General features: G+C 44.7%; 1 protein-coding gene across 1 annotated transcript in view; it reads right to left on the reverse strand.

Annotated features, from left to right (window-relative positions):
* Window positions 1-2,305: 2,305 nt before the first annotated feature.
* The window catches only part of mrpl13 (mitochondrial ribosomal protein L13), a 115,244-nt gene continuing 98,382 nt past the window's right edge, over window positions 2,306-19,167 (reverse strand). The window contains exon 7 of the mRNA XM_072466916.1: window positions 2,306-2,427. Within this exon, the coding sequence (XP_072323017.1) occupies window positions 2,403-2,427 (25 nt within the window). The 3' untranslated portion in view covers window positions 2,306-2,402. The remainder of the gene's footprint in view (window positions 2,428-19,167) is intronic.

The following is a 19,167-nucleotide window of genomic DNA, read 5'->3' on the forward strand; positions in this document are numbered from 1 at the left end:
CTGTGTTGGGGCTGCGATGTTCTTTGGCCCGTGTTGGTGCTGCGATGTTCTTTGACCTGTGTTGGTGCTGCAATGTTCTTTGACCTGTGTTGGTGCTGCGATGTTCTTTGCTGCAATATTCTTTGACCTGTGTTGGTGCTGCGATGTTCTTTAGGGAAGGAAGCTGCCTTTAGGGCAATTAGGGATGGGCAACAAATGCTGATGTTTTTTTCAAAATAATTTACGGGATGTGGGTGTCGCTGGTTAGGTCAGCATTTACTGCCCATCCCCAGTTGTCCTTCAGGTGATGGTGAGCTGCCTTTTTGAATCGCTGCACACCTGAGGTGTAGGTACATCCACAGTGCTGTTAGGGAGGGAGTTCCAGGGTTTTGCCCCAGCGACAGTGAAGGAACGGCTGATTATATTTCCAAGTCGGAATGGTGAGTGACTTGGAGGGGAACCTATGGTGGTGGGGTTCCCAGGTATCTGCTGCTCTTGTCCTTCTAGGTGGTAGTGGTTGTGGGTTTGGAAGATCCTGTCTAATGAACCTTGGTGAGTTACTGCAGTTCATCCTGTAGATGGCACACATGGCTCCCACTGTCCGTCGGTGGTGGAGGGTTTGAATTTTTGTGGAAGGGGGAGCAATCAAGCGGGGCTGCTTTGTCCTGGATGGTGTTGAGCTTCTCGATGTTGTTGGAGCTACACTCATCCAGGCAAGTGAAGAGTATTCCATTACACTCCTGACTTGTAGATGATGGACAGGCTTTGGGGAGTCAAGAGGTGAGTCACTCAGTGTAGGATTCCTAGCCTTTGACCTGCCCTTGTAGCCACAGTATTAACATAGTTGGTCCAGTTCAGTTTCTGATCAATGGTAACCCCCAGGATGGTGATTGTTGGAGATTCAGCGATGGTAATGCCATTGAATGTCATGAGGCAATGGTTAGATCCTCTCTTGTAGGAGATGGACATTGTCTGGCGCTTGTGTGGCGCGAATGTAACTTGCCACTTGTCAGCCCAAACCTGGACATTGTCCAGGTCTCGCTGCATTTGGACACGGACTGCTTCATTATCTGAGGAGATGCGAATGATGCTGAACATTATGCAGTCATCTACGAACAGGCCCACTTCTGACCTTTTGATGGGAGGTCATTGATTAAGCATCTGAAGATGGTTGGGCCTAGGACACTACCCTGAGGAACTCCTGCAATGATGTCCTGGAGCTGAGATGATTGACCTCCAACCACCACAACCTTCTTCCTTTGTGCCGGGAATGACTCCAACCAGCGAAGAGTTGTGCATCCGTGAGCAGGTTATTGCTGAGTAAGTGCCACTTGATAGCTCTGCTGATGACTCCTTCCATCACTTTGCTGATGATGGAGAGTAGACTGAGAGGGCAGTAATTGGCTGGGTTGGATTTGTCCTGTTTCTTGTGTGCAGGACATATCTGGGCAATTTTCCACATTGCTGGGTAGATGCCAGTGTTGCAGCTGTACTGGAACAGCTTGGCTAGGGGTGCAGATAGTTCTGGAGCACAAGTCTTCAGTACTATTGCCAGAGTATTGTCAAAGCCCCTAGCCGTTGCAGTATCCAGTGCCTTCAGCAGTTTCTTGATATCACGTGGAGTGAATTGTATTGGCTGAAGACTGACATCTCTGATGCTGTGGACCACTGGAGGAGACCGAGATGGATCACCCACTCGGCACTTCTGGCTGAAGATTGTTTTGAATGCCTCAGCCTGGTCTTTTGCACATATGTGCTGGGCTCCTCCATCATTGAAGATGGGGATATTTGTGGGGGCTTCTCCTCTAGGTAGTTGTTTAATTGTCCCCCACCATTCACGGCTGGATGTGGCAGGACTACAGAGCTTAGATCTGTTGCATTCGTTGTGGAGTCGCTTAGCTCTGTCTATCACTTGCTGCCTGGCACACAAGTAGTCTTGTGTTGTAGCTTCACCAGGTTGAAAATGAAATGAAATGAAAATTGCTTATTGTCACAAGTAGGCTTCAAACGAAGTTACTGACACCTCATTTTTCGGTATGCCTGACGTTACTCCTGGCATGCCGCCCCCCCCCCCCCCCAGACTGTATACCACTGCGCCGCCTATCAGAGATGTCCGCATCCCAAGAATGAATAAAATAAAACTCTACGTAACGTTGCCCATGAAAAAGAGTTCACCATCAGCCTGTCTTGTTTCTGCATCCCATTTACATGCCTTTCTCATCTCTTCCCCCAATTGCTCCGTCAAATAGAAAACGTCTGCCGACAACAAGTCTTGAAACAGATATTTGTTGAATGCTTGCAGGAAAATCAAGATGAACATCAGAGGTAGGGCTGAAAAATGCAGCAGCTTTTAATTCGACAAATCAGCACTGTGAAAAATAAATAACACTCTGGATTCTCTTTGTCCTGGTTTGCAAATGTATTCACTTCATTCTGTAGTCATCGGGTCTGGAAAGAACCAAAAAAATATATAATCAGAACGCGGAATTTACTCCAAAACTAAAAGGCCATCTGTTTCACATTAATGCAGTCATGACATTAAACGCTTTTCAAAAAATTCAATGTGACACTAATTATGGCATAATATCCATAATATTGAGTTCTGTTTATTTATGTAAAATTTAAAATGCATAGCTTTATCTAGTACACACTCATTTTTAAGTGCTCTGACACCCTTAGCTACCTTGCTTCGAGGTCATGCTCAGTTCCCTCGGTGAATGGAAACCGACCCACTTTACAAAGTCAGAACTCTGTCATGGGCCTAGTCGTTTTATTTTGTACAAGAAGCTTCAGCCATATTGCTTATTATACTTACGGCTTTGATCCAAATATTAATTTTGGAAATTCAAATAACCGTTTTAAATATGAACTGTTTTAAATATGCTCAGCTTATAATTCTTTTAGGCTCACTGTGGTTCAGGCAGAAAGGGGTAGCAAAACCAGTTCATTCACACCCTTTATGGCGGAGGCCCCTCTTGGAGGAGTAAGGGATAGAACCTGCACCATACAAGGCCAGAATCACAGGGAACAGGAACTCCTGCCATTCAGGATCTCCAGAACCATCAGCTGAGGGATACGGGGGCATAATGGCTGTGATACTGGACCAGCAATCCGAATGCCTGCGTCATGTCCCCGAGGAGCTCACTTTTGCATTCCGAAGGTGTCATGCATCTTTTAGTAGGCGTTGGTTTTGAACGGAAGGCGTCAGCGACCGATATTCGACCTCGGTGCACATGCAACAAAAGCTCGCCCGAATGCCTCATTCCGGAGGCTGAAATGCCACAACCTTTCACCTGGTCGCTGGTAAATAATGACTGTACATCAGTGATTAGTGGGGTGAACTCTGCCATTTGCTTGGAATGTATTGTCTCAACAATGATTACCAGATTAATACACTCGACAAGATGGACAAAGAGATGGCCTTTTATTTTCTTGCACATGCAGTAAACTTAATTATCTCTTTGTATTGTGTCATCTAGCAGTTAAATTGTAATATTGAGCTAATGGTTTATACATTTCATAGATCATAGAATTTACAGTGCAGAAGGATGCCATTCAGCCCATCGAGTCTGCGCCAGCCCTTGGAAAGAGCACCCTACTTAACCCCACACCTCCACTCTATCCCTGTAACCCAGTAATCCCACCTAACCTTTTGGACACTAAGGGCAATTTAGCATGGCCAATCCACCTAACCTGCACATCTTTGGCCTGTGGGAGGAAACCGGAGCACCCGGAGGAAACCCACGCAGACACGGGGAGAAAGTGCAAACTCCACGCAGACAGTCACATTTAAAATTAAGAAAGTAATAGTATATATAGCTTGCAGCGCAACAAATAATCAGTAACCGATTATCTATGTGCACACGAAGCATCTTCTGGTTTACAGTGACCTGGTTCCACATCAACATGTCCAGTAACATTTACCAAGTCAATTGATGAACGATTCTTTTTGCTAGAAGTACAATCTATATACAATCAAAATCGTTGCATAACCTTGTCAGTGTGGAAAAAGTATGTGAATGTGGCTAACGCATTCTGCCTACCACATAATTGAGCAACACAGTGTATGAATCTCAATGCCAATGCGATGCCAGGTACGTAGGCTGTTGGTCCCTGCGACTGGCTGTTTGAAGCAAACAACATGTTCCTTTGGTTACTCGTAATAGGCAGAGTATCGACTGTACTCAACTAGCCCGTGCTTGCAAAACCCAAAACAAAATGCCTGCTGTTAGAAGTGATCGGGCAGCACTTGCTGAACAACCTGGACTGTGCTAACAACCGATTTAACGTAATCTGTTGAGCTTGTACCACTTGCTTGCTAGAAGTGATATACATTCACACACAGGGACCCGTTCCTGCAAACAAAAAAAATATGTTCAAGCCTCCATCCTCTTTTGCATTATACAAGAGTTTGAGGAGCCTATAGTTCCCCATTGCTTTCTCCATGGCAACTCCTTGGTCAATTAAAGTTGACTGCCAATCAATCAGCACCCTTTTCTCCTGGAGTATAAATTGGTGCGATCATTTGAAATTTGGCATTCTTGAATTTGCCCCTACATGTGCAAGATGAAAACCTTTGACCACGAGTTCCTCTTTCCAGCTATATGGTTAACAGTAGTGCACTATTTACAACACCGGTCATTCTTCCGGTCATTGTTAATCACGAGTCACCACATTTCAAAAGTCGAACCACTTTCAACAGAAGCATCTCATTCCAAAATGTACTGTACATAGATTGTACATCATTGTAAAAAGAAATCACATTTACAAAACTATCATGTTTTCTTTGCCCTTGGAATGTATGGCCCCAGTTATAAAACCCCAGGTACAGTTGACCGTTTTCTGACTTTATCCACTGTCACAACCCCCTGTGCTAGTGCGGGGTCAATTTTAGCCCCATCTGACCCGGAGTCACAACACAAATGAAATTAGATGTAATTTTCAAATACATGAGGATGAGCCCAATAAACTGCAGTCACCTGGTTTCTAAATTTAACACAAATACCCTTTTATCATTTAACAGTAATATAATTTAACTGACAAAAATGTAACTGAACACCGAATACCCCTGACCCACCACTCCCCCCACCTTTCCAACTCACTCCACTCTATATATACACACGGGCAGACAACATAGAGGGAAAGGGTGGTGGAGAGGGAAGGAAAAATGATGATCTCTGATGCACTAGGATGGTTTTCACTTAAAGTCTTTCAGGAGTTCAAGCTTTCGCTTCTTCCTTCTCAGCTTAATGGTTGGAGAAACTGTCTACTTTATTTGTCGGTTCAAGACAATTTCAGCTGTATCGTAAAGATATGCCTGGCCCTCACTGGTTTTAGAACAATAAAGTGGTCCTTTACATCAGCAGAGAGAGAGTTCCTTCTTCATTCAAAGTCTAGTCACTTTTGACCAGCTCTCTCAGGAGCATCCTGCAGGAACCAATCACTGACTGTTGTCAGCCAGAACACTGTCCCTGGCCAAGCCTCAGGTTGCCAGCCAGCCAATCTAACCAACTTCCTCCAAAATTAGTTCTTCAGAATCATCTGGCTCCAACGGATCAGTCTTCTCCTCTCTGCAATACAAGTCCTGGAACACACTGTCCTGACTAGCAGGCTGCCTCAGTTTGAGTCCACTGCTGAAAGATGCATTCCAAATATGAATCCATGGACCAAAAATAAATAAAATAAAACCAAAGAAATGGGAACAAAGGGAGATCAAAAGAATGGACCCTGACACCATCTGCATTCACAGCTTCAGCGAGTAACTGTATTTGAACCAATCTGTGTCTGTTTATCCACACTCTTCAGTGCCTTCCCATTCAACATACACTCTTTTCTGGTTTTCCCCTCACAAACCTAAGTTGCATCTTCCAGCTTTTTTGCCCATTCCAGCAATCCACCATCTATCTACCGGAGAAATCTTCCAGCAGAGTTTGCTGAACCTCCTACATTTTCAGCAAATTTACAGATTGCGCAGCAGCAGGGCTGGCAGCCCCTGTGGACAGAAAACAGAGGTAATGTTTCCAGTCCAATGATTCATCTTCAGGGCCGAAGGGGGCTCGAAACGTTAACTCTCTCTTCACAGACGCTGGCAGGCCGGTTGAACGTTTCCAGAACTTTCTGTTTTATTTCAGATACCCAGAGTCCGCAATATTCGGCTTTTAAATTGTAGATTGGGTTCCTGTACTCAAGTTCAAATTGGCTATAAAACTGAAGGGAACCACAAGTTAACACACCGAGATCCCGACAGCTGGTGTCAACACGACCTGCTCAAGGCTGATCCGAGTTTTAAGCCGCTCTTCTTTTTGCCTTCCCTGGCGAATTGTTGCTGCATTTGTAAAATCCTGACAGGAAAAAAAGGAAAGAAAAGAAAAGATAATCGGATGCAGAATCCGCATCCTTTTATTCCCTCAATTAATTACGATCCAAATTGACGTTGCAATTGCATTCCTGTGCTGGACATGTTCTTACGTCAAGTTCCTATGTGAAATGGTCACCATTTACATTAAGCCAAAGCGGTTACTGCTTGTGCAGTGTACCTGACCTGTTCAAGATCTACTCCCGTGCTTTGTAATCTCAGTGGCTGCTCAGTGTAAAAGTGGTTTATTTTAAACAAACCACAATGGTTTCACCCCTTTAACTATTGCAGCTTAGCATCCAGCTGCATTTTGAGTACCTCGGGTTCTGCATCTTTATCGTTAAATCGTTCCAGACACTCGTCAGGCTTTTTGCAAAACTGATTCTGCATTAATTTATATATTTCAATTAAATCGTTACCTAAGCTTCTCTCGAGGCTGTAGAAATTGAGCTTTTTCTTATTTTTGCAACAGGGTTGACATATTTCTTAGCCATATATATTTTCCACATTTACTATTGGAGACAGCACAAAGGTGGTTCAGATCCAATCGGAATGACCTGGCCGTACCAACGTCAATTCTGTCTCAACATAGACCTGCTTTGTGTAGTAAGAATCATCCAATTAAATAGTCCACATTTCCTGGATGAGTGCAGCTCCAAAAACACTCAAAAAACATGACACCATCCAGGGGCTGGTTTAGCTCACTGGGCTAAATCGCTGGCTTTGAAAGCAGGCCAACAGCACGGTTCAATTCCCATACCAGCCTCCCCGAACAGGCGCCGGAATGTGGCGACTAGGGGCTTTTCACAGTAACTTGTGACAATAAGCGATTTTCATTTCATTTCATTTCAAAGCAGCCATTTGATTGGCGCACCATCCACTATCTTCAACATTCACTCACTCCACTAGTGTACAGTGAGTACCAATTACAAAATGAACTGCAGGAACTTACCAAGACACCTCTGTAAGGTAAGGTAAAGTCACCATAGTCCCAGGTGACCATAGGTTGCTTTCCCCTTTGAGGGGGAGAGCTGCCTGGTGGTGATTTAACCTGAGGGTCACCACACCTCAGGCGAGGGGCAAGGTGGGGCCTTCGTGAATAACCTCTGAGAGCACCTTCCAAACCCACAAGAAAAAGAGCAGCAGATGCATAGGAACACCACCAGCTGCTCTCCAAGTCACTGTCTGACTTGGAACTGAATCGGTCATTCCATCATTGTCACTGGACCAATATTACAGAATTATTTTTTCCAATCATAGAATTTACAGTGCAGAATGAGGCCATTCAACCCATCGAGTCTGCACCGGCTCTTTATGTAGGAAAGAGCACCCTACATAAGCCCACACCTCCACCCTATCCTCATAACGCTGAAGCCACCTAACCTTTTTGGACACCAAGGGCAATTTAACATGGCCAGTCCACCTAATCTGCACATCTCTGGACAGTGGGAGGAAACCCACGCAGACACAGGGAGAACGTGCAGACTCCGCACAGACAGTGACCCAAGTCGGGAATCAAACCTGGGACCCTAGGGTTGTGAAGCAACGGTGCTAACCACTGTGCCATACCGTACTGTATCCTGGAACTCCCTCCCTAACAGCACTATTGGTGTACCTACGCTACATGGACAGGTGCGGTTGAAGAAGCTGGCTCACCATCACCTTCCCAAGGGCAATTATGGGTGGGCAATAAATGCTGGCCTGGCCAGCCCCGTCCTCAACCTTTGAGAGAATTTTAAAAATGCAAGAGGTGACATTGCCTTAGATGTGTTGGGCACCTCGTTTTTATAAAATACTGCATTTCATCCAGCAGCAGCTATCGTCCTTAAATCACCTTGAATAGATCATAGATGTTTCCTGAATCAACATATCTTTTGCAGCAGTTCCCCATTATTCCAAAATATCTTTAACTTTTGCTCTTCTCTAAGAAATCGCGAGAAGCAAGGTCACATTCTTAGACCCTGAGATAATCCCATCAACAATATCTCCAGAATATGGCTTACTTACATCATTCTCAACATTCTGAACTTGGCCCATGTTAAAAGCCAGTGCTTGGAAACAAAAGTGAAACTCAAGTCTGGATCTTAACTTTCCTCCGAATGACAGTGCTCAGCTTTCACATGAACTGTTAAACTATGTGATGTAATCAGTTAGACATCGCGAGCGGATTCAACCAGGGACATTGCTGATGAAACAGTAAAACTGTCTGATATACCGAGGGAAGGTGATTTATATATTAGGAACAACAAAGTCATTCCGTATAGACCCCACCACAAACTCCCTTGCCACTGACCCAATCCCCTTCCTCAGCAAATGCCTGATGCTGAACCAGACTGTTTGCAACCTTGCTTTTGTGCTTGATCCCGAGATGCATTTTCAACCATATATATGTGCCACCAACAAAGACTGCCTGCTTCCACCTCTGTAACACTGCATGACTCCGTCCAGCCTCAGCTCATTCATCAATTGCTGAAACCCTCATTCGTGAGGGCAGCACAATGGTTAGCACTGCTGCCTCACAGCGCCAGGGACCCGGGTTCAATTCCGACCTCGGGTGACTGTGTGGCGTCTGCACGTACTCCCCGTGCCTGCGTGGGTTTCCTCCGGGTGCTCCGGTTTCCTCCCACGTCCAAAGATGTGCAGGTCAGGTGGACTGGTCATGGTAAATTGCCCCTTTTGTCCAACGGTTAGGTGGTTAGGGGCTAGGGCAGGGTAGTGGGCCTAGGTAGGGTGCTCTTTCAGAGGGTCGGTGCAGACGCGATAGGCCGAATGGCCTCCTTCTGCACTGTGAGGATTCTACGACTCTATGTGCCTTTGTTACCGTTAGTCCCAACACTCCTGGCTCTCCCATATTCTACCCTCCATGTTACTGCCCCTGTCCTAACTCGCAGCGATTACCCTGATGCTCACCGACCTATATATTGCCTCCCAGTTGATCAGTACCTTGATTTTAAAATTCTCATACTTTGTTTTCAAATTCCTCCACTGATTGACCCTTCCCCATCTCTGTGACCAGCTCAGGCGCAACAACCCTGAGATCTCCTCCAAATCTGGCCTCTTATGCATGCCCTCAGCTGCCTGGACCCCAAGGCCTGGAATTCACTCCATAAACCTCTATTCCTCTCTCCCCTCCCTGTGCCTTAAGTGGATTGGTATCAGAACATGTTTGAGAACACTCCTATGATATGCTAGAGGAGGTTTTGCTACATTATGCAAATGAAAGTTGTTGCTGTTGGTGTGAAATAATTGCTATGTAACTGATATGGATTATAAATAGTGTTACTTATAATAGATTTTACATTCATTTTCTCTTTTAGTAAAATCTCCTTTTTACTCCAAACAAAGGAGGGAAGGTGAGATTTTTTTAAATGCAGAAAGCTGTTGTGATCGAGAATGTGCTGCCTGAAAGGGTGGTGGAGGCAGATTCAACTTCCAAAACTAAATTGATTAAATAATTAAAAAGGAAAAAAAAAGGAAGGGCTATAGGTGGAAGAGCCAGTGTTGTAGAACTAATCAGTCCAGACTTACGAAAGCGCTGGCAATGACTTAATGGGTTGAATGGCCTCACTCAGTGCTGTATGATTCGCTGAAACATTCCCTCTGTTGAAGATGCTTACTTTTCGATAAGGCACACATTGCTAGATACATTCCAGAACTTGGCATAAATCACTGTTATTTGCTGCTGCGCCTGGAGGTGACATGGGGCAAGGGACCTGAACATGAATGGGTTAATCACAACCATGGCCATTCCACTTGCTACCCTGCATCTGCACATGTGCACTTCGAATCATTGAACGCTACATCCCACAAGGAGACCTTTTGGCCCATTGTGTCTGTGCTGGCCCTCTGGATGATTAATTCAGCTAGTACCACTACCCTTTTTCCCTGTAGCCCTGCAAATATTTCCCTTTCTGTCAATGATACAATTTGCTTGTGAAAGGCTCAATTGGTACTTTTTCTGTTGAAGAAAGTGCCACAATGCATTTTTAGAAAAGGTCCAGCCAGTCTCTGCTGTGATTTAAGTTGACTGACAGGTTTGGCTGTTAAAAAAACTGCCGTTGAAAGTTTAGCAAAAGGTCTCCAGAGCGGCTCATCTCCATTGGAAGACAATTTTAGCCCCATCTGACCCGGAGTCACAACACTGCTCGGTAATGGAAATGGGACACCATTCTGTCCTGTTAGTTCCAAGTAATGTTGCCAGTAGCTTTTGTTATTATAGCTGAGGATGATCTCAGTAGAGACTAATAACTCTTTAGCTTTTTCACTTGTATCTGAAATCCCAGGAATTTACTAAAATAATGAAGCCACACAGTTTTACGTCTTTTGCCAATTTATTAGTTTGTGCCCTTTTGTTTTCGATCCTTTCATAAGCGGGAACAAGTTTCTCCCTACCTACTAATGCCTATTAATAAAGCCTAGGATACTGTATACTTCACTAACTGTTCTCCCAACCTATCCTACCACCTTTAGTGACTAATGCACATACACCCAAGTCCCTGTAAGGATCCTGGAAGAAAACCCATCTATTTGCAATTTGTAAAACAGCGAGGAAATGTTACTGCGCCACAGGAATGATAACCCTGACCAATAGGTATCCTTTATGTTAAAACAAACTTTAATTTAATCAGATAATTAACCACATTAACAACAGAGAATTATCTTTATAGTTAACCAGTTACAACAGTTCTTAAGTAAAAGGAGAAACTTTAACTTACATCCTAAACCTGCCTCTGTATTCTAATTAAGCAAACCAATATTGACCAAATACCATTCATGAATAAAGTTAACAACCAGGTTTTACTTGCTTAACTCTGTACAGAATCTTTGGAGAAAGAACCGTTCAGACCAAAACTGAAACACCTCTGTTCAAATGTGAGTTCTTGGACCAACTGCCTTCTCAGGCAGACCTGGCTCCTACCATTAACTGCATCACCTGTACCCAAAGCAGAAGGTATTATTTTGTCTCTTCTTACAAGATGTTCCTTGACTTGTTTAGTCAGGACCAAAGACAATACTCCTCAAACATTATCTGCACCCCAGGGGGTCCGTCAAGCGTAAACAATATTCCATTAGCTAGCTATCTGAAAACAAGTAAATGGTTCTCAAGATTTATTAGAATACTTAACCTGCAATCAATGATTACTGAACGTTTACGACACCTTAATCACAGGTCTAATAGTCATACTCTCTGTATGCATCTTAACCCAGGTTTTAATAACATTACCACAAAAAATATATATAATGACAGTTTCTTACATTCATGTCACCCTCTTCTCTCACACCCCATTTGGAGCTGTACCCTTCATTATGTATTGTCTCTCCATGTTCTTCCTACAAAAATGAATTACATGCTTGGATTACCCCTCAGTAAACCTGCTTTCCCCCCCCCCCCCCCTCTTTCTCCAAGGAACACTGAGGCCATTAGCACCACAATGTCTGAAACCAGGTAAAATTCACAGACTTCCTAAAGTGAGGCAATGGGCAGATGTTGGTACTGAAGAAAGCCAAGGCCCTGAGGGATTACACCCAAGAGACAGTCATTGATGAAGTGAGATAGCTTGCACGGCATCTATCGAGATGGGAGGTGTGCCTGAGAATTATAAGGAAACAGTGACACCAACCTCTTAAAGAAATAACATAGAGAACTGGCATCACTCAGCCTGACATTAGCACAGGAAGGACACGGCAAGAAGGAATAAATGATGAATCAACTGGAGAAGTACAGAACTGTAAGAGGCAGCCCGCGTGGAATTCCTGTTTGCAAAATCTCTTTGGAGCTCTTTTGAGGATTTAACAAATCATGTAGACAGGCGAAGCACAGCAGATTTATTTAATTAGATTTCAGCTAAGCTTCTGATGAAATGTGGAATCGGAAATCTGTCTACATATTGGCAAGACGCTGCACAGGTGGATTGCATCTGAAACAGCCTGAAAATGAGCTGAAACAAAGAATGGTTAACACAAAACTGGACCTGCACTGAATGAGATACTATTAGGTGCCTCAGGGGGTAATGCTGGAACTAACACTCTTTATTGTGAACATGACTTAGAAGTCGGGTCAGTAACACAGCTCCCTAACATTTGCAGGCAATACCAATCTGGAGAGAATGGAAACCAACAAGGACTAGCTCAGATATAGAAGGAACGGGATAGATCCAAGTCTGGGCTGATATGAAGTGGATGAGGGCAAAATCATGGGATTAGGAAAAGATCATAGGAACAGTAGTAATATCAGTTAAATGTTATTCTATAGATTACTGAAGTCATTAGCACAGTGTGTGTTCACAGCAATCACTGAAAGTCAAATCTTGGGTACAGAGGGACAGAGTACAAATTTCAGGAAGTGATTTGGGTATTTATACAGATCCCTGTTCCGGCTCAGCTCGGGTATGTGTGCCATGCTGGTCACCACCTTTTAAGAAAGATACTGACAGCTGGCATTCAGCCTCAGTTACAAGGAGAGGCCTCGGAAAATAGGAATATTTACACTGGAGAAAGAATGAGCATGATCCTAAAAATGTACAGGCAATATGTTAAGCACAGTAATAGAATCGTAAGCAAGGGGGCACAAACTAAAGGGAGATAAGATGGATTAGATTTAACAACTTTATATACAAGGTGCTGAATGTATGGAATGGACTGCCAAGGGAGGCAGATATGACTTTGACTGAAAACTTGGATAAGAGCCCAGAAAGAAAAATGATAGAGAAGTCCGACAGATATCATGGAATTTGATATTTCTTTAAGTAATGGAACTAACCAAATGGACTACAATGGTCTTTTCATTGCTGTATGTGCTGATGTTCCTGCTAGATTCAGTCTCATTATAATTTTGCAGACCTCACTCATATCCCCCAAGCCTACATTTCTCCAAAGTAAAGAACCCTTACTCCACATGGCTATTCTTGTAACTAAGATTCCAAGTTTAGACATTGATTCTTTTTTTTCCAGATTGTTCCAACATTTTGCATTTATATATCAGCTGCAATGTAATAAAAGTAGCGAGGTATTTCACATGAGTGATACTGAACTAAATTTAACACTGAGCCATGTAAGGACATAATCGGACAGGTGATCAGACGTTTGGACAAAGAGGCAGGTTTTACGGAGCATCTTCAAGGAGAGGGGAGAGTTTGAGAGATGAAGGGTGGGGTGCTCCGTCGGCCGACGCCAAAATCGGGAAAGGCGATTGGGCGGAGAATCGACCGCGAGGCCAAAATAGTGGCCGGCGCTGGGCGCCCGCCAGAATGCCGAGCTTCGGTGCCTCGATAGCAGCGTCAATGCGTTCCACTCCGCACGTATACTAAACACAGTTGGCATATATCATTAGCCTGACCTGTTTCCCGCGATGCTCTGTCTCCGCCTGGAGATTGTTTCGCACAGTGGGCTAAATAGCTGGCTTGTAATGCAGAACAATGCCAGCAGCGCGGGTTCAATTCCCGCACCGGCCTCCCCGAACAGGCGCTGGAATGTGGCGACTAGGGGCTTTTCACAGTAACTTCATTGAAGCCTACTTGTGACAATAAGCGATTATTATTATTATTAGGAGGAATTACCGACAAGTTTCACTTGTGGTTTCAAAAATCAGGAAACGGGTGCCTTGGGTGCTGCAGGAGAGAGTGAGTATGGAAATGTCTGACATCGCCATTGTGTGCTGCCAGTTCTGCAACATTTGCATTTAATAGCAGCTGCAATGTAATAAAATGGGACGAGGTATTTCACAGGAGTAATACTGAACGAAATGACCCCCAGGTCACCTCCCCCGAGGTACCCTCCGGCCCCAGCTGACCCATCAACGGGATGTTGCGCTCCAGCGCAGCCAGTGCCATCTTGTTAGCTGGGATGAGTGCGTGGGGGGAGTGGAGTGCTAATATGAGGCTGCCCCTCGAGTGCCAATCACAACCCTGGCGAATCCGACACCGTTTTTCATTAGGATCGGTCACGTTCCAGGTGGTGCCGTGCTGCCCATTAACGGTTCCTGAATTGCTTCGGGAGCGGCGCCAATTTTGCTGTCGTAGAAGTCCCCACCGATTCAGTTTTGGTGTCAACACTTAGTCTCTGAAACAGAGAATCCTGCCCAAATCCTGTTCCTGTTCAGAACTTAGGGCCTGAGAGGTAAAGATTGTGATTGAGTCATTCAGGGTAAATTAATTGTGCAAACATTGGACCACTGCCCTGAAATTCACACGTTACGTGATTTTAAATTATCTCTTGCTAAAAGGGTACTTGTGCTGATAATTAGTAGATTTAACTTTGTGTTTTATGAGTAATTAATGCACAAATTCAGCTAGATCTTGAAAATAACAGTGAGGATAAATGCAGAGGCCATAGCATGGCTACATAAATGGGCCGGCACCTTCTGGGAATCTGGAGTTGATGAATATCTCGTCACCTTCAGAATCTACCGGCCAATTTGCACATTAAATTTAGATTCATTGCCACGTGTACCGAGAAAAGTATTGTTCTGTGTACGATCGAGGTAGATCGCTCCATACATGAAAACATAGAACATATGATAAATACATGAGGGTACATAATGAAAATACCTAGACAGCGGGTGAAGTATACGGTATATAGTGTTACAACTGTAGAGAAGAGGCATAGGAAGGTCAGTTCAGTCCATAAGATCAGTTCAGACCCTACGAGGATCATTCAGGAGTAACAGCGGGTAAAGCTGTTTTTGAATCTGTTGGTGCGCGTTCTCAAACTTTTGTATCTCCTGCTCGATGGAAGAGGTTGGAAGAGAGAATAACCCGGGTGGGAGGGGTCTTTTGATTATGCTACCCGCTTTCCCCAGGCAGCAGGAGGTGTAGACACAGTCAATGGATGGGAGGTGGGCCCTCGTGATAAACTCAATAGTTTCTTGCGGTCTTGGGCCGAGCAGTTGCCATACCAGGCTGTGATGCAGCCAGATAGGATGCTTTCTATGGTACATCTATAGAAATTGACAAAGAGTTGTTGTGGACATGCCGAGTTTCCTTAGTTTCCTGAGTAAGTATAGGGTGTTGTGCTTTCTTGGTCACAGCGTCGGCATGGGTGGACCAGGACAGATGTTGGTAATGTGCACACCTGGGAATTTGAAGCTATCAACCATCTCCACCTTGGCACCATTGAGAGAGGCGTGGACGACACTGCACTTCCTGAAATCAATGACCAGCTCCTTAGTTTTGCGGACGTTGAGGGAGAGATTGTTGTTGTTACACCACTCCACTAGGTTCTCTATCTTCCTCCTGTACTCTGACTCATCGTTGTTCGAGATCCGGCCCACTATGGTCTTGTCATCAGCAAACCTGTAGATGGAGTTGGAGCCGAATTTTGCCACGCAGTCGTGTGTGTACAGAGAGTGTAGTAGGGAGTTACGTATGTAGCCTTGCGTTAATAACGGAACATATTATTAACACACCATTATTTTTCCATAAGATGTCGCCCATTGTTTTAAGTGAAAAGGGCTTTTATAGTACTGGATTAATAATAAACATTCACTGTGTCTTATTTGCGAACCATCCAGGGTATGTGCTGTTCCCAACCCCACTGACCAAGTGAGAAATAAATTGCTTGCACTGCACTAAAAAGGGTAATTATAACACCCAGACAACTTAATGAAATTCCTTTTCATTAACATCTGTGAACCCAAGGGGCTGGATTCTCTGCACCCCGACGCCGAAATCGCGTCCGGCGCCGGGGTGGAGAATCCACTTTCGCGCATGGGATCGGGATCGGCGCCGGTTCCCCGATTCTCCAGCCCTCGAAAAGCGCCCGGTCGGCGTACCTGCGGCCATTGCTGGAGGCCCGTCCTGCCAGTCTCCGCCCCCGACTGGCCAAAGTCCCGACGGTGTGGATCTAATGTGGTCCTGCCGTTCAGGATACTCGCTCGATTCACGACGGGTCCCTGCGAGCCCCCTGCTGGGCTATGAATATGTGGCCTTTTCATGGCACTGGCGTGAAAGGCCACAGTATTTACGACGGCGTGGGGGCACAGTCCCTGAAACGCAGAATCCAGCCCAAGATTTCGGATTCAGAATTAACAGTCGAATAACATCAAAGCCAAATTAAGGTTAAAAAGTTCTCAAACGACAATTTTTTTAAAACTCAGCAGTCATTAGGACTCCACTTTCACACAAATGCAAACCAGCTGTCAGTGATCAATGATGTGAAAAGTGGTACCATACGAATGTGTCTGACTGCCATCTGACACGAGTGTATCAAAGGCAAGCAGTACGAAGGCATCACACACTGCTTTTAGTTCACAGCAGCTGGGGTATAACTCTCTCGTCCCCTGTGAAATATTTTAAAAGAGCCCACAGAATTCTTTGGATTTCCTGAAACATTTCAAACTTTGTATGGAATTTTTGAGAGAGAGAATGTATACTCCTGCCACACACTTAACTGTTGGACCAGAGCAAGCGAACCCTGTGCAAAGTTCTGTTGTTGCTGTGACTTAGTGACAACCCACTGAGGTCTGGATATAGTAACTCCGTTCTGCCCATCTTGCAGCTACTGGCCTCAGCTCACATTCGGATATTTCTCAAGAATCACCTATTCACCCCCATGCTCTCGAGGTCGCCACAGAAATTAATCAACATTTCCTCAGAACAGGAGAAGTACTCCAAAGACACGGTCTCCGCCAACATATCACTCAATCGCTCTAAAACCACCTTGTGTGTCACGGCAGCTTTATCCCAAGAAGATTTACACGGTGAGGATAGTGCAGCTGGTAGGCACTGCTGTGACGTAATAATAATTTTTATTATTGTCACAAGTAGGCTTACATTAACACCGCAATGAATTTACTGTGAAAATCCCCTAGTCGCCACACTCAGGCGCCTGTTCGGGTACACAGAGGGAGAATTCAGAATGTCCAATTCACCTAACAGCACCTGCCCATATATTCTATGATGTTGCTTGTTGTACGGGCAGCACGGTAGCATAGTGGTTAGCACAGTTGCTTCACAGCTCCAGGGTCCCAAGTTCGATCCCCGCCTTGGGTCACTGTCTGTGTGCAGTCTGCACGTTCTCCCCGCATGTGCGTGGGTTTCCTCCGGGTGCTCCGGTTTCCTCCCACAGTCCAAAGACGGGCAGGTTAGGTGGATTGGCCATGCTAAATTGCCCTTGGTGTCCAAAAAGGTTAGGTGGGGTTACTGAGTTACGGGATAAAGGAGATAGGGTGGAGGCGGGGGCTTCAGTGGGGCGCTCTTTCCAAGGGCCGGTGCAAACACGATGGGCTGAATGGTCTCCTTCTGCACTGTAAATTCTATGAAATAAAAGTTGAACATTGTAAATCTGGAGAGAACCAGCCCCTTTGAGGAAGTTCAATCTGATGAAGTGCCCTTTTTGGCCCTGAAATCCGACAATATTTAAAAGTTTATGTGGGGAAGACTAAAGAAATCAGAATTTTGGTCTGAACAACAACAGATGTTTTTCAACAACTGCTAAGTCAGATCCTCACTGAAAGTTCTAAGTAAGTTTGTACTATTAAAGTAATAGTACAAACCAGTTTCTTCTTGAACTGATAACAGGGATTAGATCTTATTATACAACAAATTTACTTGGCATAAATTGACTCATACACGGAGGAGTGCGTGGGGTAAATTGTACTTCCCAGAACTGAAATACAGCACTAATATCTGGAAAGAGGACAGTCTTTCCATCTAATTCCTCCAACTTCGATAGCACTGCACGTGTCTGAAGGTACGGTAAGGCTGCCTGATTGAAAATAGCTATTATTTTCTGTTTAGTAGTCTGTCAACATATTCTAAAGCTTTTACATGACTATGAGACATTCGTTTCAAATCATGACACTCCATTTGTGATTATTTAAGTTGGGACCAAAGGTTTTTGAACTTAACCCTTTAGATGGTATTCCAAAATGGAATTCAATCCCGTTAAGTGTGAGGTGATGCACTTGGGCAGGACAAACAAGGCAAGGGAATATATGATAAACGTGAGACCCTGGGAAGCACCGAGAATCATTGGTGTGCATGTACACTGGTCCCTTAAGGTAGCAGGGCACGTGGATACATTGGTTAAGAAGGCATATTATTAGCTGAGGCACAGAGTTTAAGAGCCGGGAGGTTATGCTGGACAGCATAAAACGCTGGTTAGGCCGCAGCTAGAGTATTGTGTGCAGTTCTGGAATCCACATTATAGGAGGGATGTGATAGCCACTGGAAAGGGTGCAGAGGAGATTTACCAGAATGTTGCCTGGAATGGAGAGTTTTAGCTATGAAGAGAGACTGAATAGACTGGGATTGTTTTCCTTGGAGCAGAGGAGACTGAGAGGGGACATAACTGAAATGTATGAAATGAGAGGCACAGATGGAGTAGACAGGAAGAAACGTTTCCTCTTGGTGGAGGGATCAATGACCACGGAGCATAGTTTTAAAGTGAGGGGCAGGAGATTTCGAGGGGATGTGAGGAAAAAGAAATTCACCCAGAGGGTAGTGGGAGTCTGGAATTCACTACCTGAATGGGTGGTGGAGACAGAGCCCATCAGAACATTTCGATGTGCACTTGTGATGCCAAGGCACATACGTCTATGGCCAAGTGCTGGAAAATGGGATTAGAATGGATTGTTTTTGACCGGTGCAGGTGCGATGGGCCTTTTCTGTGCTGTAGACCTCTATGGCTCTATGGGCAGTACAATTTTTGTGGCAATATCAGATTACTTTAGACAGGAGCTGAGGAGCATAAAGTGGGAACAGTTGTTCTCGGGGAAATGCACAACAGTAATGTGGGGATTGTTTAAGGAGCACTTGCTGCGAGTGCTGAGTAGTTTTGTCCCACTGAGACGAGGAAGGAGCCTTGGATGACAAGAGAAGTGGAGCTTCTAGTCA

This window comes from Scyliorhinus torazame, chromosome 11 (genome assembly GCF_047496885.1).
Source record: "Scyliorhinus torazame isolate Kashiwa2021f chromosome 11, sScyTor2.1, whole genome shotgun sequence".
In the NCBI taxonomy this organism is placed as follows: domain Eukaryota; kingdom Metazoa; phylum Chordata; class Chondrichthyes; order Carcharhiniformes; family Scyliorhinidae; genus Scyliorhinus; species Scyliorhinus torazame.